This window comes from Oryctolagus cuniculus, chromosome 1, assembly GCF_051225735.1.
Source record: "Oryctolagus cuniculus isolate XC-2025 breed Fujian yellow rabbit chromosome 1, ASM5122573v1, whole genome shotgun sequence".
NCBI classification, from domain to species: domain Eukaryota; kingdom Metazoa; phylum Chordata; class Mammalia; order Lagomorpha; family Leporidae; genus Oryctolagus; species Oryctolagus cuniculus.
Window position 1 is genome coordinate 106,466,939 of NC_142867.1, and position 24,433 is coordinate 106,491,371.

The 24,433-nt window shown below is 40.5% G+C and overlaps 2 protein-coding genes across 3 annotated transcripts; one reads left to right on the forward strand and one right to left on the reverse strand.

Annotated features, from left to right (window-relative positions):
• Positions 1-7,409: 7,409 nt before the first annotated feature.
• On the reverse strand, positions 7,410-7,980 carry C1H11orf71 (chromosome 1 C11orf71 homolog). Its single transcript, XM_002708423.6, has one exon. It carries the CDS (start codon positions 7,845-7,847, stop codon positions 7,461-7,463), a length of 387 nt encoding a protein of 128 aa, XP_002708469.1. The 5' UTR covers positions 7,848-7,980; the 3' UTR covers positions 7,410-7,460.
• Positions 7,981-8,069: 89 nt separating this feature from the next.
• RBM7 (RNA binding motif protein 7) lies at positions 8,070-16,606 on the forward strand. Of its 2 annotated transcripts, none has more exons than XM_008261128.5 (5): positions 8,070-8,236; positions 9,060-9,222; positions 9,662-9,749; positions 13,714-13,807; positions 15,124-16,606. In XM_008261128.5, exons 1-5 carry the CDS (start codon positions 8,141-8,143, stop codon positions 15,484-15,486), a joined length of 804 nt encoding a protein of 267 aa, XP_008259350.1. In that variant the 5' UTR covers positions 8,070-8,140; the 3' UTR covers positions 15,487-16,606. The 2 variants fall into 2 exon arrangements, with proteins under 2 accessions (XP_008259350.1, XP_002708466.1); XM_002708420.6 differs by having other exon boundaries at positions 13,717-13,807.
• The last annotated feature ends 7,827 nt before the right edge of the window (positions 16,607-24,433 follow it).

Here is a 24,433-nt window from a genome sequence, read left to right on the forward strand (position 1 = left end):
TGTCTCTGTATTTCCCTCTCTCTGTGTCACTCTGCCTTTCAAATAAATAAGCAATTTTTTTTTTTTTAAATAAAGCTGCCCCTGGCTGGCGGCACTGTGGCACAGCGTTAGGTTAAAGCCCTGGCCTGCAGCGCTGGCATCCCATGTGGGCACAGGTTCTAGTCCCAGCTGCTCCTCTTCCAATCCAGCTCTCTGCTGTGGCCTGGAATAGTGGAAGATGGCCCCAAGTGCTTGGGCCTCTGCACCCACATGGGAGACCCAGAAGAAGCTTCTGGCTCCTGGCTTCAGATCGGCGCAGCTCCAGCCATTGCGGCCATCTGGGGAGCAAACCAGCGGATAGAAGACCTCTCTCTGTGTCTCTACCTTGCTCTGTAATTCTTTCAAATAAATAAATCTTTAAAAAGAAAGAAAGAAAGAAAGAAAGAAAGAAAGAAAGAAAGCTTCCCCTAATATACATTGGGAGTAGAAGATTGCTCAAGTACTTAGGCCCTTGCCGCCTACATGGAAGACCAAAACGGCATTTGTGGCTCCTGGCCCTAAGAGCTAGCTGTTGCAGCCACTTGCATAGTGAACCAGTGAATGGAAGAAATGTCCCTCTTTCTCTCTGCCTTTCAAATAAATAAATAATTATTTTTTAAAAAAAGATGATCTGCCTGGAATGTTCTACGTTTGGAATTTAATTGCCAACAGGGACAACCTGTTTGTGAAGTCTACTTATTCAATGGAACTTTTTAAATACCTACTCTTTGGACATTTAATAGGTACAAATAAAATAGACATGTTGTGTAACTTCAGAAAGCTCAAGGTATTAAAGGAACTAAGATAAAAATTATACCTGTTCCTACAGCTATGTGTAAAGTCCCACTTGGAATTCTTGAGCAGAAAATGAGGGGGAAGCTACAAGAAAAACAAAGGCCAAAGTGCTATTAAATGGTGGATAAAGAGTTACTAGGTAGACAAAATATCTGATGTTCACCACACTTCCCCAGCTCTGAAAATTAATATAGCCCATTTGTTGTTTAACCTGGTTAAAACTGGTATGTTTTTTGCAATGTAAAGAGATTTGACTAACCTAGGTAGATAAAGTTTAAAAGGCAGAAAAAGGAGAGGGACAAGCAGTTTAGTTAAAGGGACTAGGAAGGGCATAGGCTCAGGAAAGAGCAGCAATCAAATGCTTGGGGGAATTATGGATAAAAAAAAAAAGCCTGGCAATGTAGCTTGGTCAGATTATGGAAAGCCTTAAAAGTTGGTTTATAGAGTATGCAATTTATTAGAGTTGCATTGCTTCAGTGACTCAGGTCTTTGGGAGCTTAAGGCAAGATTTTTCTCTTCTGATTTAGAAAAAGTCCATTTTGAAGTAGAGCTGCCTATAAACATTTCCATTGCAATAAGGACTCAAGTCATCACTCTTTAGAATAACGTACTTAAGAAATCTTCACACCTACCTGCATTCATCAGGGTATGTGTTACTAGTAACAATGCAGACTTGTTCCTCAGTGTCCAGGGAATCTTCCGCCAAATGCTTGCCTTCCTCCTCCCACCCTTCCAAAAACATTGATAGGTACAGGTCATCCTGTGGGTTGAATCTTGTCAAACTGTGAGTGAGGAAATCAACTAACATTTCTAATTAATAGCATTTGGAAACCTACTAAGATCTCACACTATATCAAAATCCATTTCTAATATACAAAAAACTGTCCCACTGGAAGTAATGCAGCACTTCTAATTACATCTCTGTAGGAAAAGCCTCCTTAGGAAGACATATAGCATACAAAATTTTAAACCTACGGAAAATAAATTTGGGGGACACTGGTTAAAATACAATTACATGTTTCTTTTTCTGAAGGAACTATCAGAATCTTTGACATGTTATTACACATATATCTCCCTAAGAAGTTGGCAAAACATATACCACATGTCAAAATTATTGATCTTCTATTCTTTTTATAAAGAAGGACCTTGTATATCTTAGTGAAGGTTCTGTGTAACAGACATTAGGAAACACTGTAGTAGTAGTTTGTAGGAGTAGCAATAGTAGTAGTCAGATGTCATTAGTTCAAAGGCTACATACATTTAGGATGGAGAGACAGAAAAAGAAAACAGGCTGCCATGTCCAAGTAAATATGGTTCAGGTAATGAAAAATGATTATAGAAACATAATAGTACTCAGAAGATAAATGTACAAGACTTCACAATTAAATGGAGGAAGACAGTAAGAAGACATAGGTATTATGTTGTCATATATATTCAAACATAGATTTGGGGGCTGGTGCTGTGGCATAGTAGGTAAAGGCTGCTGTCCACAGTGCCAGCATCCCATATGGGTGCCGGTTCTAGTCCCAATTGCTCCACTTCCAATCTAGCTCTCTGTTATGGCCTGGAAAAGCAGTGGAGGATGGCCCAAGTCCTTGGGCCCCTGCACCAGTGTGGGAGATCTAGAGAAAGCTCCAGGCTTCAGACTGGCACAGCCCCGGCCATTGCAGCTATTTGGGAAGTGAACCAGCCAATAGAAAGACTTCTCTCTCTCTCTTGCTCCCTCGCTCTCTCTGTCTCTGCCTCTCTGTAACTCTATCTTTCAAATAAATAAATACTTTAAAAAAATACAATTGGTCAGCTAGGAAAAATCGGAATGCCTTTTGTAGAAATTGAGAAGCTGTACCTCAGTGCAATCTGTACAAATCCACCAGACTGAATGGAGGACATATAACTAATTTTGATGGAAAGGCAGTAGAGTTTTCTGACCACTACTTACTCTTGCTTCCTGTGACATTTTTCTCCCTCTTTTATTTATTTTTAAAGATTTATTTATTTGAGAAACAGAGTTACAGAGAGAGAAGGACAGATCTTCCATCTACTGGTTCACTCCCCAAATGGTCACCAGACCCCGGGCTGGGCCAGGCTGCAGTCAGGAGCCAGGAACTCTATCTGGGTCTCCCATCTGGGTGGCAGGGCCCCAAGCATTCAAACCATCTTTCATTGCTTTCCCAGGCACATGAGCAGAGAGCTGCATCAGAAGCAGTTGGGACTCCAACAGGTACTCACTGGCATCGAATGCACCCCCCTCCTTTCTTTTCCTTTCTACCTTCTAATTCTTCCCTGTTAGAGTTACCACTAAATCTAGCTCAGGGACAGTCTTACTGGTCTCCTTTTCTATATCCCAAACAGATACACTTTGTGGGAGCTTCAGTGCTGATGAATAGAGAATGTAAATACTCTATCAGGATTTCACTTCAACTCATGCTAGCCAGTTGCTCATACCAACACAGTAAGTAGGGGCAACAAAAACAGAGGTTATAACACCTTTTCAAAAATATTACTACTTTTCTGGACTACTCTTAGAATTCACCTATTTTAGAATGACAACATGCTATGATTAATCAATGACATTAAATAAAAATTCAGAGGGCTGGCATTGTGGTGCAGCTTGCAATGTATACATTCCATATGAGCATCCCATATGAGTGCTGATTTGAGTCCTGGTTTCTCCACTTGTGATCCAGCTCCATGTTAATGCACCTGAGAAAGCAGAAGAAAATGGCCCATGTGTTTGCTACACCAGGATTAGGCTCCTGATTCCTGGCGTTAGCCTGGCCCAGCCCAGGCCACTGGGACCACATGGGGACTGAACCAGTAGATGGAATCTCTTTTTCTCTCTGTAACTCTATTTTGAAAATAAATGTCTTTTTAAAAAATTCCACTTGTAGGGCTGGTGTTGTGGCATAGTGGGTAAAGCTGCCGCCTGCAGTGCCAGCATCCCCTGTGGATGCTGGTTGGAGTCCTGGCTGCTCCACTTCTGATTCAGCTCTATGCTATGCCCTGGGAAAGCAGTAGAAGATGGTCCAAGTCCTTGGCCCCCTGCACCCGCGTGGGAGACGTGGAAGAAGCTCTGGCCATTGTGATTATTTGGGGAGTGAACCAGTGGATGGAAGACATCTCTCTCTTTCTCTGCTTCTACCTCTCTGCAACTCTGCCTTTCAAATAAATCTAAAAACATAAATAGCTAAAAAAAATTTTAAAAATCCATCTGTGCCCCAATATATGAAATTTTAATAATGTTGTCTGCTCCAGGGAAAATCCAGTTGTCCCTGTTTTAGACAATTTCATTTAGAGAGTTTTAAGTTGGTTCCTGCTTCCACAAATGTGACTGGAGAAACACACTGTCATTTGGATGCTACTGCAGATGTGAAGAACAGAAATTAGAAATTCATTGAATCAAACTTAAATAATGGCACATTTATGTGAACAAAGTTCTCCTCCTGCCAAATAAAACAAAACTCTAACAAATGACATCATTTTCTTTTTCTGGCACATCCACTATTACTCAAGCAAAGCCCTACTCCTGATCACCCCATGAAAGAACAGGCAGAAATGAAGTTACTCCCACTTGGTCCTTCCTTGTTCTTTTGTACTTCTATGTACTGTTATGAGACTTTTGTTCCCTCATTTACAAGTCTCAGTCTCTTTTGCCTGAAAAGGGATATAACAGTAATCTAATTGCAAAATTATTTCCTAGGTGACTATTATATAACTGATATACTTGGCACAGCCCTTTTATGTCTGTTGCCTCTGCGTGATTGCTGTACCCTCTTAATTCTCAAGTGTCCTGGTTTGCTCATATGATCATTTTCCCCTTCTTATCCTCTAAGTTCCCATTTCCAGATTAAGCCAAATTATTTTCTTAAAGATTTATTTTCTTTATTTGAAAGAGTTACAGAGAGAGGTAGAGACAGAGAGAGAGGTCTTCCATCCAATGGTTCACTCCCTAGATGGCCACGACAGCCAGAGCTGTGCCAATCCTAAACCAGGAGCCAGGAGCTTCTTCCAGGTCTCCCATGTGGGTGCAGGGGCCCAAGCACTTGGGCCATCTTCCACTGCTTTCCCAGGCCATTGCAAAGAGCTGGATTGGAAGAGGAGTAGCCAGAACTAGAACCGTACCCATATGGGATGCTGGCACTTCAGGCCAGGGCGTTAACCCGCTGTACCACAGCGCCAGCCCCAAACCAAGTGTATTTTTAAAAGTACAGAATCAGAGTAAATGAGAAGAAAGTGAAGAAGTCATCTAGTCCTATTTCACACTGTAATTCCTTTGACAAAATCCTTGACAGGATTCAACCTCTATTCTAAATTTCTGAAACTAATGTATTGCTTTTCGAGGTAGGATTTTTTTTTTTTAACTTTTAGTCACCTCTTAACTTTTAGGAAAGCCTACCTTACCTTCAGTATTCAGTATTATTTTACCTGTCTTAAACTCCTAAATGGGACATCTTCCTCAACTATTGGTTGTTATAACACTCAGCTTAAAGTATCTATTGGCATAATTTGAAATAACTCTTTTATAGATATTTGTAATAGTACTAGTTCCACACTATCCTTGGGAAAGTTGAAGAAATCATCACTCTATGAATATTTGTATTGCATAGTTCAGATGAGAAAACTGCTGAAAGGCTACGAAGCTCTCCCATTTACCAGATATATGTCCTTGTACAGTCAGCTTCATTTGAGACTCAGTTCTTCACAACAACTGGGCTGCTATGAGAATCAAACAGCATATGAGCACAGAGACTTATCGATCTTGTTTACCACTTCATTCTATGTTTCTATTGCACACAGTTGTAGGCACAGAATAAATCCTCAAAATTAATCTCAATAAACAATGAATAAAAATCCCTAATTCATTGCCTTGCACATAGCACACAACAAATGGGAGCTATTATCATTCTCATTATTCTTTCTATCATTCTTTCTATACCCTGGTAGCTATATTTCTTACTATTTGTGTGCATGTATATGTATATACAGATGTGATTTATTTGAAAGGCAGCTATGCGGAAAGAGGAGAAATCTTCCATCTACTGATTCACTCCCCAAGTGGCTGCAAGCTCCCACAGCCAAAGCTAGGCCAGGCCAAGGCCAGGAACTAGTCTTCTTCCAAGTCTCCTATGTGGATGTAAGGGCCCAAGAACTCAGGCCATCTTCCTCTGCTTTTTCGGGTGCATTAGCAGGAACCTGGATCAGAAGTGGAGCAGCCAGGTCTTGAACCAGTGCCCATAAGGGATGCCTGAACTGCAGGCAGAGGCTTAACCTACAATGCCACAGCACCAACTCGCATCTCTCACTATATTAATCCCTCTTTTTTGGAAGCACTCTGACTTATCCCCGTTTTTTTGTAATATGTGGTCCTAAAAATTTACTACTGTGTGGTGTGTGGTGATTTTACTTTATCTGAAAATAATTATTTTAAGAAAGTCTAAACAAGCAATAGTCCACTGGGAAAACGTCTACCTACTTGCATAAACGGTTGGCACTCACAAAACCCATTAACCTTCTCTGGATGCCACCCTTTAACCATGGATGGTGTACACCTGGCCCACTGGCCATACAAAGTCTGTGAAATTATTTGGTTTGGCCCTGCCAAGACAAGCACAGGTGGGACTTGAAAGTCAATACATCTATAACAGGCTAATTGATAATTTTGTATGGCCTGTGAATGATTTTGCGAACAGCCAAATGACCCTTGGCAGAAACAAAAAAGGAACATATTAACTGAAAAAAACAAGCATCAGCAAATAAGGTCTGATCAGCCAGGTAAGGGAAGAACCAAAATAGTGCAGTATTATGGAAAACCACTGCGACCAGGACTTATTTTTATTCCTGTGTATAAAATAGTCCAAGGTTGCAATTACTTATTTACTTACTAGCTGCCTCCTCCCACCCCTTGCATCTAGAAAACACACCTAATCTAAATGGCAGAAGTGTGTCAAGTTCACTCACAATGCATACAACAGAGAAGACCCCCATGCACTGGTGAGTGGCTGAATTAATAAAAACAGATTTCAAGAAGATGCTCCAGTGAATAAAAGAAATGGCTGGTGTTTCTGCCAGGGTACCTTGAGTCACCAGACTCATATCAAGGAATCTGGATCGAATGCAAATAATCAAATGACAAATATAAGAATTCATTCGAAACCTTTGGCAAAAGGAATGTCAATTGGTTAGGTGATGTGAAAGCAAAGTAAATTTTTTTTTTTTGGTAGATATTCCTGAGGTGAAAAGTGAAGGGGCAGATGGGAATGCTGAGGAAAAGATGGAAAAATAAATCAGCGCGACTTGTCTTATCTCACAAGTAAAGGTAGAGGAAAAGGGCAAGGAAAGTGGAACGAAGTCTTCCAGTGGGAGAATCAGCGAGGGAGGGGAGGAAGGCCTGTGGAAAAGGAGAAAATTCTGATCGCTTGTTGGAAAATTGTGAAGAAGGGTGGACAGTGAGTGGGATTTTTGATCAGCTCCGTGAATACCAACTAAGTCTTCCCCAATTCTAACCATCCTGGCCACATCGGAATCGATTAGTGATACAATTTTCCTTGTAGGTCCTTTTATATGAAGATGGAAATAAAGACTGCGGTTACACCGAGGCGGTTATACAGAGGCCTTGTTCACAAGCTAACTGGGAGGAGGCATTCGCTTCAGGCTGCTATTCGGGATGCGAGGACAGCGCCCAACGCGACCAGCCGCTGTTGCAGCACGCTTCTTAGGAGGTCCAGTTTAACGCCGCGGGGCGGGTACGGGGAGAATCTGGTTTGGTGGCCTCGGCTCCGGGCATCCGGGTCTCTTCCGTTTATAAGGCTGGGCGGGCTGCGGCCGCTCGCGGTCACTCGACGGCTCTCTCGAATGTTTGGTCGCACCGCCTGCCGAGGTCCCGGACGAACCGCCCCAGGCCTGGCAACGAGGAAGCCGTCTCCAGACACCATGGCCCACGCGGAGGCCGACGGGCTGCGGTCGCCTGGGAGAGCGCGGTAGGCCGCCCTGTTTCTTTGGTCGCCAGCGGACAAGGACACACAGTTCAGGGCCATCTTCAAACACTGCCCGCAGTGGCTGAGTTACGTCTTTCGCAGGCCCTTCGCAACCCGACAGACTAATCCAGCCCGTCACAGAACGACACACGAACTCCTCTAGAAGCCATACCTAAGGCAGCGAACGAGCCGCCTCCTAGCGAGCATGCGCAATCGCCCACGCAGGGCGAGCGTAACGGGCGCGTACGTCCGTGACGTCAGGAAGCGCGTCGCGTAACGTAGGACTTCCGAGATTGCGCAGTGGGGGCGTCGGCCGGACCCTTCGGCCTGGGCTGGGAGGGGGCGACGCTGAAATGGGGGCAGCGGCCGCGGAAGCGGATCGCACTCTGTTTGTGGGCAACCTTGAAACTAAAGTGACAGAGGAGCTCCTGTTTGAGCTTTTCCACCAGGTAAGCGCCCTGTTTGCTTTCCATTTCCCGGCTCGGGTAGGGCCCGATCCAATGGCGGGCGCCGCTCCACCCCTGCTGGGCGCGGGACAGGTGGGCCGTTTAGAGTGGGGGCGCGCTTAGGAACGAGGTGTGCACTGGGTGTCGCCTTGGTTAATTCAGGGCCACAGTGACGACTCCAGGTAGTGGAGGGACCGTCCGTCAAGCATTCCCGTGGGAGAGACTCAGGGGTCCTAGGGGCTTAACGTGTGGGATCTTCGTTGACCGGTGCCTTCTCCTTTTCCTGTCCCTCTCATCTTCCCTGTAAGGTCGTTTGTCTTCGGTTCCTCCGACTGTGAAGTTGCATTTCCGTTTCTTTGTCACCATCTATTGTCACTTAAGTTGATGATAATGTTGCAGCGTTTAAAATAGACTCCGATACATAGTAGTGTTTGTGTTTAAAGACATGCGGAAAATTCTAAGTGTCCCGTTCCCCCCAGGCCTGGCCCCCTATAACTAGTGCTGTTTGATTAATCTTGCTTTTGGGAAGCATTCGTTTCCATGGTGATAAAGTGATGGCTGTTGGTCACCTTGTTAAAAAGGCACATAGTGCTGGGAAGACTAAATTTACTGATTGCTTTTCCAGTTCCTCAATTAAGTTAGTCGAATTCTCAGTCATAAGTAGGATTTTTTACACTAACTAAAATGGAAGTCCGCATGGATCGATTTCTGAAGTTCTTGATTACATTTCTGTGGCTTTTAGACTTTGCAGTCTCTTTTGTTTGTAAAATTTGAGTATATTCCTGAAATTGTCTTGTTTAAATTTTAATAACTTTTTTGTTTATAGGCTGGGCCAGTAATAAAGGTGAAAATTCCAAAAGATAAGGATGGTAAACCAAAGCAGTTCGCATTTGTAAATTTCAAACATGAGGTGTCTGTTCCTTATGCAATGAATCTACTTAATGGCATCAAACTTTTTGGAAGGCCCATCAAAATTCAATTTAGATCAGGTAACTATTCAGTGATGATTGAGTTTAAAATTTATTTTGGATTGGTGAAAAAACACAAACTTTGTTAAAGAGACTTGAATTTGAAAAGGGAGTGAGGATTATTTTCTGAAAATACTTTTCCTGGCTGCTTTGCCATTAATTTTTACAAATTTTGATTCTCGATCATGTGAAGATGAAACTTTCGTTGTATCCAGTCTTAAAACGGAGAGGCGGTATTGATTATTTATATGCTGGATAGTGTCATGTTTGGAACACTATGTTGTGCATATCTGGTATTGTATACTTAAATATTTCAGTCTGATGAAGCTGTAAAGTAGTTCATAACCATTTGAGATATCATTTAGATTGTGTATCTTTTTGGAGTGATTTGGGGTGGGGGAGACAGAAGTTCAAATTAAATGTTCTCCCAAGAAGAGTTTTTCAAATTGTTTCATTTTAGGAAGTAGTCATGCCTCACAGGATGTCAGTTTGTCATATCCCCAGCATCATGTTGGAAATTCAAGCCCTACCTCCACTTCTCCTAGCAGGTAATATTTCTCACTGATGCTTAAAATCATTTATCAAGAATTTCATAAAGTTATGACTTCAAATGCATGAGTGAGTAGCTTCCTTCTTTATGTGGGGACTTCAGTTCTGCTCTGTTGCCATGTTGGATTATTGTTACTTTTGTATTCTTCCAAGAAGACTATATATATAATGGATACATTGTCCTTTTAAAATACACAGACACACACACACACACCCACACATATATATATAGCTGTGTCCTCTTAGAATAGATACATACATCTATGTTTATGGTCACTTGTAAAAACATATCCCTATATATAACATGGCTATAGTTGAAACAAAATTTTTTTTTAATTTTTTTTAAATTTTAAAAAATTATTTTTAGAAAACTTTTATTTAATAAATATAAATTTTGAAAGTACAACTTTTGGTTTATAGTGGTTTTTCTCCACCATAACCACCTTTCCACATGCAAAGCATCCCATCTCCTACTCCCTCTCCCATCCCATTCTTCATTAAGATTCATTTTTAATTATCTTTATATACAAAAGATCAATTTAGTATATACTAAGTAAAGATTTCAACAGATTGCACCCACACAGACACATGAAGTGTAAAATACTGTTTGAGTACTAGTTTTACCGTTAAGTATAAAGTACCATTTGAAGACTAGTTTTACCGTTAATTCTCGTAGTACAACACATTAAGGACGGAGATTTCTTAAAACTTCCCTTCTCTTTACTGTTCCCAGCTCACTGTTTTCTATTTTACTTCAAATTAATATTTTTTTTTAAAGATTTCTTTTATTTATTTGAAAGAGTTACAGAAAGAAGTAAAGACAGAGAGAAAGGTCTTCCATCTGCTGGTTCACTCCCCAGATGGCTGTAATGGCTGGAGCTGAGCCTATCCAAAGCCAGGATCCAGGAGCTTCTTCTGGGTCTCCCACGTGGGTACAGGGGCCCAAGGACTCGGGCCATCTTCCGCTGATTTCCCAGGCCATACCAGAGAACTGGATCAGAAGAGGAGCAGCTGGGACTAGAACCAGCGCCCATATGGGATTCCGGTGCCTCAGGCCAGGGCTTTAACCCGCTGTGCCACAGTGCCGGCCCCCCAAATTAATATTAAGACCATTAATTAGTTGTTACTTGCAGTTTAAAAGTACTGATTAGTAAGCAGTGGACTGCACTGAGTTCATAGAACTGAATTTCAGGTAAGCCTCTACCAGTTGTGTGATCGTCTGCATGTCTTACTTCTCTTGTCCTGTGGTTTGTAAGGAAAAAAACTCATGTTCTTCAACATCCCTGCAGCTACACAGGGTCCGAAAAGTTACTGTGTTTACTTACTTAAGTGATTTTATTTGCTTTGGGGAGACTGTTATTTTATCAGGGACAGTTTTTCCTTCCTTAGAGCTATTAAATCAGTCGTGGGCTTCATTCAAGAAATAGTTAACAAATACTTGTTCTTTGCATATATGATCTCATTTGTTCCTCTCGGCAATCCTAAGGGGTAGCAATTATTTATCTGTACCTTGTATGTGAAGAAAATGGGGAATGGAGGTTAACTTACCCAAATTTGAACTGCTTATAAGCAATGGACTGGGATTCAAACCCATACAGCATGATTGAGACCAGCTGTTACCATATCCTGCCTAGTGGAGCTTAAAATCTAGATGAAGATATGCATTTATCTGTTTACAACACTAAGTTCTCCAGGGAGAGAGTAAAAGGGTGACTTGAGAAAGTTTTGACAGAGAGATGTATTATAGATGGATGGGGAACTGAAAGGAGCCAGTGTACCAAGACTGTGAGGAATGGAAATGGAAAGTAGTTGTTACCAGTATTATATATAGAGGCTGTAGATAATGGGTGAATGGGCTGGAGGGACCATAGTGAAAATGGAAGAACCAATTAGGAAGCTCTTGCTAGTAAGGTATTGCTATTTGTGGTAAGTGTAGCAAAGAAGCTATTGGGGTGAGATTGGTGGTTTGGACTGTGTGGTGTCATGAGCTGAGAGAATTGGATGGATGTTAAGAAATGAGATATGGAAAAGTGGAATTGTAAGCTGACAGCCATGGAAAAAATACAAGAATGCTACCTTCCCCATATCCTTTCTTACCAACTGAAATTAATGAGTGCTGTTTAAATATTTTTTTGGTACAGTTGGAATTTAAAGCATCTCCAATCACTGTTCTTGAATTTTCAAATGTATGCTTGGTAAAAGGGGTAAAAGTTCTCCCTCCCCTTTGAATTTTATGGGGGAAAATGCACAAATAAATAGTGTTAGTCAAATGGTAGAGTGTTTATATTTTTATACTTTTAACATGTCACTGAATGATGTTTTCTCTCCCTTAGCATATAGATATAAAACCTAATTTAAGAAAATTAAAAATTAAAAAATCTAAACTTAAGGTTAATCAGTTGATTTCAAGGAAATTTTTTAAAAAATATTAAAATAATCCCTTTTTTTCTTATTTTCTTCTTGTTATTATTATTTACTTTTAAAAGTTTAGAGTGCATTTTTCTTTTTCTTTTTTTTATTTTTTTATTTTTTTTGACAGGCAGAGTGGACAGTGAGAGAGAGAGACAGAGAGAAAGGTCTTCCTTTGCTGTTGGTTCACCCTCCAATGGCCGCCGCGGCCGGCGCGCTGCTGCCGGCGCACCGCGTTGATCCGATGGCAGGAGCCAGGAGCCAGGTGCTTTTCCTGGTCTCCCATGGGGTGCAGGGCCCAAGCACCTGGGCCATCCTCCACTGTACTCCCTGGCCACAGCAGAGGGCTGGCCTGGAAGAGGGGCAACCGGGACAGAATCCGGCGCCCCGACCGGGACTAGAACCCGGTGTGCTGGCGCCGCAAGGCGGAGGATTAGCCTAGTGAGCCGCGGCGCCGGCTAGAGTGCATTTTTCTATACAGAAGTTACCTCTTTAAGGAGTGAGGAATAAGGCACTTAAAATTAATATCAAATGTATGTTCTAGAACTATAATACCTTACCCTCTTTTTTTTTTTTTTTTTTTTAAGATTTTTGTATTTATTTGAGAGGTAGAGTTGCAGACAGTTAGAGGGAGAGACAGAGAGAAAGGTCTTCCTTCCGTTGGTTCACTCCCCAAATGGCCGCAATGGCTGAAGCTGCGCTGGTGCCAGGAGTTTCTTCCAGGTCTTCCATGTGGATCCAGGGGCCCAAGGACTTGTCCATCTTCTACTGCTATCCCAGGCCATAGCAGAGAGCTGGATTGGAAGAGGAGCAGCTGGGACTAGAACCTGTGCCCATATGGAATGCTGGCGCCGTAGGCGAAGGATTAACCTGCGCCACGGTGCCGTCCCCAATTCCTAACCCTCTTAAATCCTGATCCTTTTCCCTGCCTCGGTAAATGCCCACCAAATTGCCCGAGCTAGAAATCTAGATTTTATCCTTTCTTTATTGTTTCTTTCCTCCTTTATATCTAGTTTAGCATATCCTTTTCATTTTTCTTAGACTAGGCCTTTGTGCTAGCTCATAGATTGACAGATTTTTCTTTTAAATGAAGGATCAAATCGTTAATGTTTCAGACTTCCAGGCCATACACTCCATTTCTACCACTGTAGCAACAAAGTAGCCACAGATAATATAAAAATAAAAGAGCGTGGGTCCAATAAAACTTTGTTTATAAAAACTAAATTTGGTACAGAGGTTTGCATACTTCTCTGCTAGCTCTTCCCTTACTTGAGAATGTTTTGCCTACAAATAATCTTGTTATTCAGCACTCACTTGGTGTCTCCTTTCTGGAAAGGCTGTCCCTGACCAGCCAACCTAAAATAGAACCCCTGTCATATGTTATAGGATTTAAAATTGTGGGGGAAAAAGTCCTTTTGTCTGTATTCTAACTCCATGAGAGCAGATACCATTTCTGTCTTATTCATTCTCCCCTTTGAGAACAGTGTCCTGCTCATGATTGGTGTTCAATAAATATTTACTGAATGAATGATTGTATGTTGGTTTTATTTATAGCAGATACGAAAGGACAGTGGATAATGTGGCTCCATCAGCACAGATGATCCAGAGGTCTTTCTCATCTCCAGAAAATTATCAGAGACAAGCAGTGGTAGGCTGACTTTTTTTCAACTTGAGTTCTAAAAAAAAAATCATACTTAGTTAAAATATTCAGGTTAGATCACGTGACTTTTTTAAAATTAACTTCCTCAGAAGTATAAATTTGTAAATTCCTAAATTAACAACTTATCAGATTTTTGTTAAGGTTAGCAAAGATTAGATCTTTGTATATTGATCACCTATTTTAGTCTTCCTTAGACTGACATATACCTAGTAACCGAAGATAAGTAGAAATAGAATTACATTTTACATTTGTATTTGGATTTATGTATTGCAAATACTGGAGATTCTGTCTGCTGCTCTTGCTGCCTATCCTGAGTGACTTGTTATCACCCCCTTTAATATTTTAATATGCGTAAGTGTCTAGACCAGTCCTTTCTTAAACTTTGCATTAAAAAAAAATTACCATGAAATTAGGCTTAAAATCTTAGCTTTTATTATTCCATTGTTTACTCATTCACCTTGTCTTTTTGTCCATTTTTGTTTGTTTGGTTTGCAGTACTTTCATTCATTTCTTCCCCCAAATCATGACGTTGGTTTGTGGTTCCCAGACTTTTGTGTTTTACAAGTGTGCAAAACATCTATCCACAGGTTGATTTTGGGAACCACTGGCCTAGTCAGTTATCAATGTCTCTGTTCCTCCCTAACTAGCCCACCCTGCACACCATTTCCAAGTTGTTATAATAGCTCTGTTTTAACTTCCCATTTCTTATAAGATAGGTCAGCTTTCTCTTAGGCATTCCCATCATCTGAGTCCATTAAACCTTTCTAAGCTGACCTTGTGTTGGTGAGTGCTTTAAGGTTATAATCTGTCTCAGCCTGAAGTACTTGCTTGCTTTCAGCCATTCTGTGTTTCCTTATAAATTTTATTTGTGCAGTTTCCTTTCCTGGTTCTATATTCCCTTTGAAATATTTTCCTTAAAATATTCCTTCTATAAATATTCAGATCATTTTCCTTAAAATATTCCTTTTAATATTCAGATAATGTTTCATCTTCATTGAATGCCTATTCCTTTATATGTTTATTACCCAGTGATTAGCATTATAATCATTTTGTATGACTTCTGCCCTTCTAAATTTTATCTTTGATGGAGCCAGGTGTAGTATTTATGCACCATTACCTTGTATTCCTACATTGGGATGAATTACACTGTTGTATTGTTCTGTTCTGTTTAACTTAGGATTCCTCCAGACAAGAGTGATTTTGCTTATTCTTATCTGTTTAGTTAACTGGACCACATGTGAGTATTGGCTTTGATGCCTTGAAATATTTGCAGTTAACATTTCCTTCTCTTTGTTTTCCCTCAGATGAACAGTGTTTTGAGACAGATGTCATATGGTGGGAAATTTGGTTCTCCACATGTGGATCAGTCAGGATTCTCGCCATCAGTTCAGTCCCATAATCATGCTTTTATCCCGTCGTCAAGCTCCCAGTGGCGCCAGGATACCCCGTCGTCGCAGCGTAAAGGCAGGCAGAATTCTCACCCCTACCTGGCAGACAGACATTACAGCCGTGAGCAGCGGCACTCTGATCACGGGTCTGACCGCCACTACAGAGGCAGCCGCGATGATTTCTTCTATGAAGACAGGAACCATGATGGCTGGAGCCATGACTATGATAACAGGAGAGACAGTAGTAGAGATGGAAAATGGCGTTCGTCTCGGCACTGACAGGTGTTAAAAGGACGATGTTTTATAGGGTCATTTTAGGCACTTTTGACTAAGTTGATCTGGAAATATTTTGTTTAGAAATTGTACAGAGCAGCTTTACAAGTTGCCACCTTTCTTTATAAATTTTTTTAAAGCTGATAGCTACAGTTTAATACAGAAAGGAAGATTGTGGTTCTACTTTTATTACATTAATAACCTTTCACCTCAGGGTTTTAAGCAAAGGAAAGTGCCACATCTCTTTAGACAGTTTAGGAAGGGTGGATTATATAGATTGTTTGAATTATAAAGCAAATATTTTAATTATCTGTTATCCTTTTGTATTGCAAGAAATTTCTTGTTAGTGAATCAGATTTTGGTGTGTATAATAGAAAATATGCAAATTGATAGTCTGAAATGGCTATCTGTATTTTGGTAATAAACTAGAAAACACAACATTTCAGTGACTCATTAACATTTTATTTGATGAAACTCAATGGTTAACTTTGGGGATAAATCATATTGCGTAACTTAAAGAATTCAACTAAATTCTGTGATGTGCTTTTTTAGTTTTACCCTGTTTGAACACATAAGTATAAATCTATACATGCTCTGTCATTCTGAAGTTTGGAATTTATTCAATAAATCATGTTTGATGTATGGCTGAAGTCACTCAGGAAGTTGAATATCTCATATATTTTTACATTAAAAGGTAACAGTGTTAATATAGATCCATTTTTTCAGGAAGAAAAACATGTCAATGCATAGTCAGATAAAATAGTAAAGTGTTTGAAAGTATACTTACTGGAGGAAGCATCCATGAAGAGTTGAAGTGCTGCCTCATATTCTAAAAATTTTAACATTTTCAGAGTATCCAGGATGTGCATATAAGGACACATTGTGTTACGGAGATTGTACAGTTTGCTTTTTTTTTCTTTCTTGAACATTGGAAAGAATTTAAACACTTTGCTGATTTTAAATTTTTTAAATCTTGTTTGACAAAACTTTTATGTATCAAAATGTAGTTGCCCTTTTATTACAGAATTGTTTATAAAAATTCTTTTAAAAATTTGGATCCTTTTTAATGCCACTACATTTGTACTATGTTGCTTTTTAATGTATTAAAAACAAAACAAAACCAAAACTGTCTTTTTTTTTTTTTTTTTGGCATCACAAACTTTTGAAACATTGCATACAGTGAGGCCACAATGTACTTTTACTCAGTGATTGCTTGGTGTTAAGAATGTCAGTTCTTTTACTTGCAGCATTCTGATACATGTCTTTTGTGTATACTGCACCTGATGTTTTAGAATCACACTTTTAGTGACCTATGGATTATAGTTTGGAGCACTATAGATTAACTTATTGTCTCTGATTTCTAAGAGTTTCTGTAACACTCAGATTTTTTGTTTCTAAATTTATTCAGTTTTTCTGTGTCTAGGTAAATGGAGCTATTTAATTACTCCATATACAGTTAAGATTTAAACTTTGATTTGCTTAAGCAGTTTTATAGTATCTATTTCCAGTGAGCCTTCATTTTCAGGTATCTTCTCTGTGTGAGAACTTACTCCATGGATTTGTATGCATTAGCAAAGATTGAGATTGCTTGATTGTAACTTACATGTGGGCCAGATCCTGCCATGTGGGTTCACAGGGTGTCCTGATTCAGTGGTCTTTCTTCATGGCTTTCTCAGGGAGTTTGTTGCATTCCAGTGAACCTTTTTCATGTCAGCTTCACTCAGTTGAAAGTAACCAAGCTAGATACATGTACTATGTAATAGGATAGAACAAGACAACCTTGAAAAATTGAATATAGTTGATGAAACTACTCACTTAACTGTTGGGAGCTACAAGAGCAGAAACAGTTCCTCCCGCAGTGCTCCATGGAAAATTAATCTTGGAAGATGTTCTGCAAAGTATGGATTCAGTAATGAGTTTGGAAAACAGTATAAATGCTTCTATTAGTACTACAGTAAAGTAATCTCTTTATAGTTAACCTAGTATTTACCAGGCTTATTTGACCATGTTTATACATGACACCTGTTCAGAACCCCAATGTCTTTGATTCCGTCCTTCCCAATACAGTGACCCACCAATGCTTTTTACATTGTTTTCTAGTTTTGTTGTGTATGCCCCCTTTCCCCATGCCTACTGCCATTCTAGAGTGGATAATTATCTCTACGGGATTCACTAGCACTCTAATGTTTTCCTACTAATAATCTCCCCAGATTAATTTCATGCCCTGTAAGAACAGAGAAAGTAGGGGCTGGCTCTATGGCATAGCAGGCAAAGCTGCCACCTGCAGTGCCGGCATCCCGTTTGGGCATAAATTCAAGTCCCAGCTGCTCCATTTCTGATGCAGCTCTCGGCTATGGCTTGGGAAAGCAGTAGAAGTTGGCCCAAATCCTTGGGCCCCTGCACCTGCATGGGAGACCCAGAAGAAGTTCCTGGCTTCTGGTTTCGGATTGGCTCAGCTCCAGCCTTTGCGGCCAATTGGGGGAGTGAACCAGCAGATGGAAGACTTCTCTCTCTCTGCCTCTCCTCTCTGTAACTCTTTCAAATAAATCTTTTTTTTTTTTTTTGACAGGCAGAGTGGACAGTGAGAGAGAGAGACAGACAGAAAGGTCTTCCTTTTGCCGTTGGTTCACCCTCCAATGGCCGCCGCGGCCAGCGCACTGCGGCCGGCGCACTGCAGCCGGCGCACCGCACCGATCCGATGGCAGGAGCCAGGTACTTATCCTGGTCTCCCATGGGGTGCAGGGCCCAAGCACTTGGGCCATCCTCCACTGCACTCCCGGGCCACAGCAGAGAGCTGGCCTGGAAGAGGGGCAACCGGGACAGAATCCGGTGTCCCAACCAGGACTAGAACCCGGTGTGCCGGTGCCGCAAGGTGGAGGATTAACCTACTGAGCCGCGGCGCCGGCCCAAATAAATAAATCTTAAAAAAAGAACAGAAAAAGTGAATCTATCACCTGAACTAAAGCTTAGTACCTTCTTTTGCTTGATTAAATACAAAATCTAATTATTTGTTTGAAAAACAGACAATTCCCATTTGCTTCAGCCAGGGCTGAGCTGGGCCAAAACCGGGAGCTGGTAATTCGATCTGGATCTCTTACAAGGGTAGAAAGATCTCACCACTTGAACCCTCAGTTGCTGCCTCTCATTAGCAAGAAGCTGGGATCGAGCATAGCCAGGCCTTGAACTCAGATACTCTTTATGCAAAATGCCAGTAACCCATTGTGTTTCAACCATTATGCCAAATTGTCACCACAAGTACAAAATTCTTCAAAAAAATTTACTTGAAAGAGTTATATAGACAGATCTTCCATCCACTGGTTCATTCTCCAAATGGTCGCATCCGCCAGACCCAAGCCAGCAGCCAGGCACTTCTTCCGGGTCTCATGTGGGTGCAGAGGCTCAAGCACTTGGGTTATCTGCTCTCCCAGGCACATTGGCAGCTGGATCAGAAATTGAGTATCTGGGACTCAAATGTGCCCATATGGGATGCAGGTGGTAGCTTAACCTGCCATGCCACAGCACTGGCCGCTGTGAAATTCTAATATGATGCTGTGCAATGGCATCTGCCTTTGCTCTTCTCTTGTCCCTTCATCCCCTTTGCAGTCATCTTAGGAACTGTCCTTCACTGCTCAGTTTTTAAGTTTACTTCCTTGAGAAAGCCTTTCCAGAGCTCTAAAAGTTAGGTTAGTTCCCATAGTTCCTGATATTACTCCTGTAGGTTTACGCTGTATTATGTATGATTCCATTTTTACTTGTCTGTATCTTTTCTCTAAACAGCTCCATAAAGGCAGGGACCATAGCTTGTTCATCATGGAGTTCTCAGGATCCAATGCATGGCATATACTTGTATGTATGTAATACTGGTAAGGTTTTGATGTATGCATGAAACAACATTTATCAATTAGTTGGATAAGAGAGGGATTCAGCAAAAGCTTTTTTTTTTTTAAATAGATTGCCTAACCCTGAGCCATCATTGCATTCTGTCATAAATACTATATGTTGCAGGGACATTTGGCTTAGCATGTAAGATCCTGCATCCCACGTGAGAGGGTCTGTTTTGAGTCCCTTCGCTTTTGATCTGGCTTCCTGTTGTTGGTGCATACGCTGGAAGGCAGTAGATGTTGGCTCAAGTACTTGGTTCCCTGTCACGCACTTAGAAGATCAGATTAGGTTCTAGACTCCCAGCTTTAACCTGGCCCATCTGCAGCTATTGCAGGCATCTGGGGGCGTGAACCAGCTCATGGAAGAATCTCTCTGTCCCTCTCTCTCTGCCTTTCAAGTAAAATGAAAATTTATTTTTAAGAATATGTCATGATATAGTGTGCCTTTAATGCACTTTGGATCTTATTCATGAGTGACCATTTCCAAGAATCGTTTATTTATTTGGTTTTGAAATTAGGGTTCTGCTAGCCTTGTAAAATAAATTGGTAAGCTTATCTTTTACTATGCTGAAAAATAAAAGAATTGTAGAAACGATTTGTTTCTTCGATAATTGTTAAACTCATTTCTACAACTGTCTGGATCTGTCTTCAGATTCTCAGTTTTCTCTGCAGTTATTGATGTGTTCATATTTTCTACTTCCTAAGAAGTCAATTTGGAGAATATGCTTTTCTAGAAAATCAATCCATTTTCTCTACCCATATTTATTACCATTGAGTTGTACTCAGTGTTCCTCATAGTTTTCGTACAATTTCCCATATCTCTAGTTATAGTCCAGTTTTACTTCCTGATATTTTGTCTTCCCTTCCACCTTTCGTCCGACTGGCTAGCAGCTGTGCTTTTGTTGGCAAACATTTACATTCATATATGTTGTAAGTGCCACATCCTGTTATTTTTGTTAAAACATTTCTCTTTTAAGGAAGCAAACAACAAGGAAAACATCATACTATTTACACCCACAGTTACTATTTCTGAAGTCCTTTATTCTTTATTGAGATCCATTTGCCCAATTGCTGTTAACTGTCCTTCTGCCTGAAGGACTTTTTCTGATGTTTTTTACAGGGCAGGTTTGCTTTTGATGGAATCTTTGATGTTTTGTATATTTGAAAAAGTTTTGCGTCATTTTTGAAATGTATTTTTGCTTGAGTGTAGAATTCTCAGTTGATGGAGTTTTTACCATTCTCTCAATATTTTATAAACTGTTGCTGTGTTGCCTCTCCCTGGTTTCCTATAAGAAATCTGTGTGCTATGTTTTGTGCCATTTTTCTCCTGTTAATTTTGAGCAATTGCTCATAACATTAGTTGATGCAATTGATTCCTGTTTCTTGTGCTTAGGATTCCTTGAGCTGCATGGATCTGTGGGTTTATAGTTTCATCAAATTTGGAAAAATCTTAGCCATTATTGGAATTTTTGATACCTGCTTTCTCTCCTTCGGGAACTCCAGTTACACTTAGATGCCACATGTTGTCCTATAACTTACTACTATGGTTTTTTCTCCCTCATTTTATTTGAAAGGAGGAGAGAGAAATGGGGGAGAGAGCACTTCCATTTATTGATTCACTTCCCACAACAGCCAGTAACCTGACTGAGCCTGATTGAAGCCAGCAGCTTGGAATTCAGTCTAGGTCTCCTATGTGCATGGCAATGACCCAAGTATTTGAGATACCATCTGCTCCCGGTCAGGGTGTGCATTAGCAGGAAGCCAGATTGGGAGCCAAGTACTGGGACTCAGACCAGGCACACTGGTGTGGGACAAAGGTGTCATCTTTACTGCTGTGCCAAATGCCCATCTCCTATTACTATTTTTTTTAATTATTTTTCTGTGTGTTATTTCAATAGTTTCTTTTGCTATCTTCAACTTCACTAATCTTTTATTCTGTGATATCTAATTACTAATTAATTCTAATATTATCTGTATCTTAGACATAGTATGCTTTGTAAGTTTGCTTAGATTTAAAAAAAAAATCTTCACTGTCTACTTAAGTTCTTGAACACATAGAATGCAGTATGTAGTACCTTTTACTGTCCTTGTCTGCTAAGTCTAATATCTTGGTCATTTCTGGGTTGGTTTTATTGATCACTGTTGGATATATTTTCTTACTTCCTTTAGGCCTTACAATTTTAATTGTAAGCTGGACAATGTAAATTAATTTATTGTGCGCTTGATAGTTTAACATTCCTATAAATATTCTTGAGTTTTGTTCTGAGACTCAGTTATATTACCTCTAAACAGTTGTATCCCTTCAGAACTTGGCTTTTAAGGTTTATTATTATTATAGGGTTATTATTATTTATTGGAGAAGTATTTCATCTTGGGTTAATTCACCCCATTCACAAAACTGGGACAGGCGTTGTGGCACAGCTGGCTAAACTGCCACTTGGAATGCTTGCATTCCATATCTGAGTGTCTGGTTCAAGTCCTTTCTATTCTGCCTGTGTAATCCATCTTCCTGTTAATGTGCTTTGGGGGGCAGTGGATGATGGCCAAACTTGGATTCCTGCGGCCCATGTGGGAGACTCGTTTGGAATTTCTGTCTCTTGGCTTCAGTCTGCTCAGTTCTGGCTATTGCAGGCATTTGGGGAGTGAACCAGCAGATGGAAGATCTATATCTCTACCTCTCTCTTTGTTTCTATTGTTTCTTTGTCACTCTGCCTTAAGTAAATCTTTTTTTTTTTTTTAAGAGGCAGGACTCCTGAATACTTTAACAGATGTTCCAGGAGTTATAAAAATTTCTAGTTTGGCTGATGCGAATAGACACTGATCTGGTCCTATGTGAGTTATGAATGTTTTTCCCTCTAATTCTTTGGGAAAATTCTTTCATCAGCCTTGGGTAGTTTCTTCAGACCTATTTGCTGATCCATACTCATGAATGCAGGAGAATGTCTGGTCTCTAGGAGTCCCCACCCTGTGATACTTATCCCTTCAGTCTTGTCTACACTGAGTATTGGTCTTTCTAGCTGCCTATGGTTCACTGGGCTTTCCAGCCATGTCTCAGCTCAGAAAATTTGCCAGGCTCTGTCTGCCCTGATCCTCCAACCCTCCCGCACTCACACCTGAAAACTCCCTCAAGGCAGCAAGCTGAGGCAATCAGTCCCAGGGCTCACCTCGTTTGTTTCCTGTTTCTCAGCTATCACTGTCCTTTGTTCCTGATGTCCATGGTCTTGTTTCTTTTCCATTTTGCCTGAATGTTGGTTGTTTCTGGAAGACTGTGTACTGGAACCATGTTGGCTGGAAGTGGAAGTTAATAAACAGTGTACTTGCTATTCTTCCTTTTACAGTTCTGCATTTTTGTGTTTGATTTTTCTCCAAGTTGTTGAGTAAAGTTTTCTTTATAAACAACCTTTTCCACCATATTTCTCTTGTAATTTCTGATTTTATAGCCTTGCAGACAGAGGATGTGACCTATGTGATAAAAATGTGTGAAGAGATGAGCCAGATTGCTACCTGGTCTCTTAGTTCTGAGACAAATGATTCCACATAGTCACATTTCTCTGAGTCTGTCTCTCAGTTTTTGCTGTATTTATGCCAAAGCCAAACTAGATGCAAAAAAGTTACACATTTGCCTAACTTTTGTGAATGTAAATATCCTTGACTCATTTTCATGCTTTTAACTGTCAATTTTGTTTTGTTTTATGTTACTGTTGGCTCATCTTTATTTTCATTAATATTTGTTTATTGGTTAATGTTTAACATTTCTCAGTAATTTTATGAGAAGTGTGTCTAATATTAATTTCTTTGATTTATTTGAAAGACAAAGCAATGGGGAGAGGGAGGAGGATCTTCTACTTGCTGGTTCACTCCCAAGTGGCCACAATGGCCAGGGCTGGGCCAGGCTGAAGCCAGGAGCTTGGAACTCCTTCCTAGTCTTCCACATGAGTAGCAGAAGCCCAGGTACTTGGGTAATCATCTGCTGCCTTCCCAGGCACATTAGCAGGAATGTGGATTGGAAGAGGAGCAGTCAGAATACCGACCAGCCTCTGATATAGGATGCTGGCACTGCAAGTGGCAGCTTAACCTGCTACACCAAATGTTGGCCCCTAAGATATATTTTAATATATTCATGCTGTACTTGTATGAGGATGCATATAATATATATCACTTTTTCTTTGTTGTTTTTCTTCTACCTAGTATGTCATTTCATAACCCTCAGTGTATTCTATAACCACATAGGAACTTTAAAAAAAAATAGTGCCAAATTTTACCCCAGAATCTCAAGGGTGGAGAGTGCTATCAGTACTTTTAAATAGATTTGAGTATGTAGTCAAGGTTGGAACTAGTATTATACCATTTCTGTTCCTGTAGTGTTTCCCTTTAAATTCCAAGAATCACAAATTTATAGTTTTCTATGACTATGTAGATTCAAATAGTTGTATTGATGAAGCAAAAAAAAAAAAAAAAAAAAAATCAGAGAAACAAAACTAAGAATGACCTAGAGTAAGGGACTTATTATAGGGATTAAACTTTGCACAATTGTGATTGCTCATGGAGCTATCTGTTGGACTACATGTGGCACTGGGTCTGAAGTCGCCCTCAGTCAGCCAGACCAGCTGTTGTGCAGGAAAAATCAACAAGAACAATAGCAGGGACAAGATAGAAAGAGAAAGTTGGAGTTAGTTATCACCTGCCTTTCATTCCACCTGACATGACTTGGATGCCATGTTGTCTCCAGGAATAGCTGGCACCCTTAGCTGTCTTTGGCCCAGGACCCAGAGAAGTTAGAAGAGACATGGTAGGAGCTAGAAGAGCTGCAGGCCTGGTGCTGCATGCCATGATGAGCCAGCGGATCAACAACCATGTGCATCAAGTACATATAGTGCCTGCCACTCTGCACCAACCTCCTGGAGTGTAAAAATCATTGCTGCTATTTCCCTATGACTGCTCAATCTCAAACAAACTTATGTTGTGGTCAATTGCATTGCAATTTTTTAAAAAGATTTATTTATTTAAATTATTTATTTGAAAGGCAGAATGACAGAAGGGGAGGGACAGAGGTAGGTATCTTTCATCTGCTG

Bases quoted from the DNA above. Each gene is read 5' to 3' on its own strand.
- C1H11orf71 (XM_002708423.6), bottom strand. From the start codon at position 7,847: ATGGCCCTGAACTGTGTGTCCTTGTCCGCTGGCGACCAAAGAAACAGG.
- RBM7 (XM_008261128.5), top strand. From the start codon at position 8,141: ATGGGGGCAGCGGCCGCGGAAGCGGATCGCACTCTGTTTGTGGGCAAC. The intron at 8,237-9,059 runs GTAAGCGCCCTG...TTTTGTTTATAG, and splicing joins TGTTTGAGCTTTTCCACCAG to GCTGGGCCAGTAATAAAGGT. The intron at 9,750-13,713 runs GTAATATTTCTC...TTTTATTTATAG, and splicing joins ACCTCCACTTCTCCTAGCAG to CAGATACGAAAGGACAGTGG.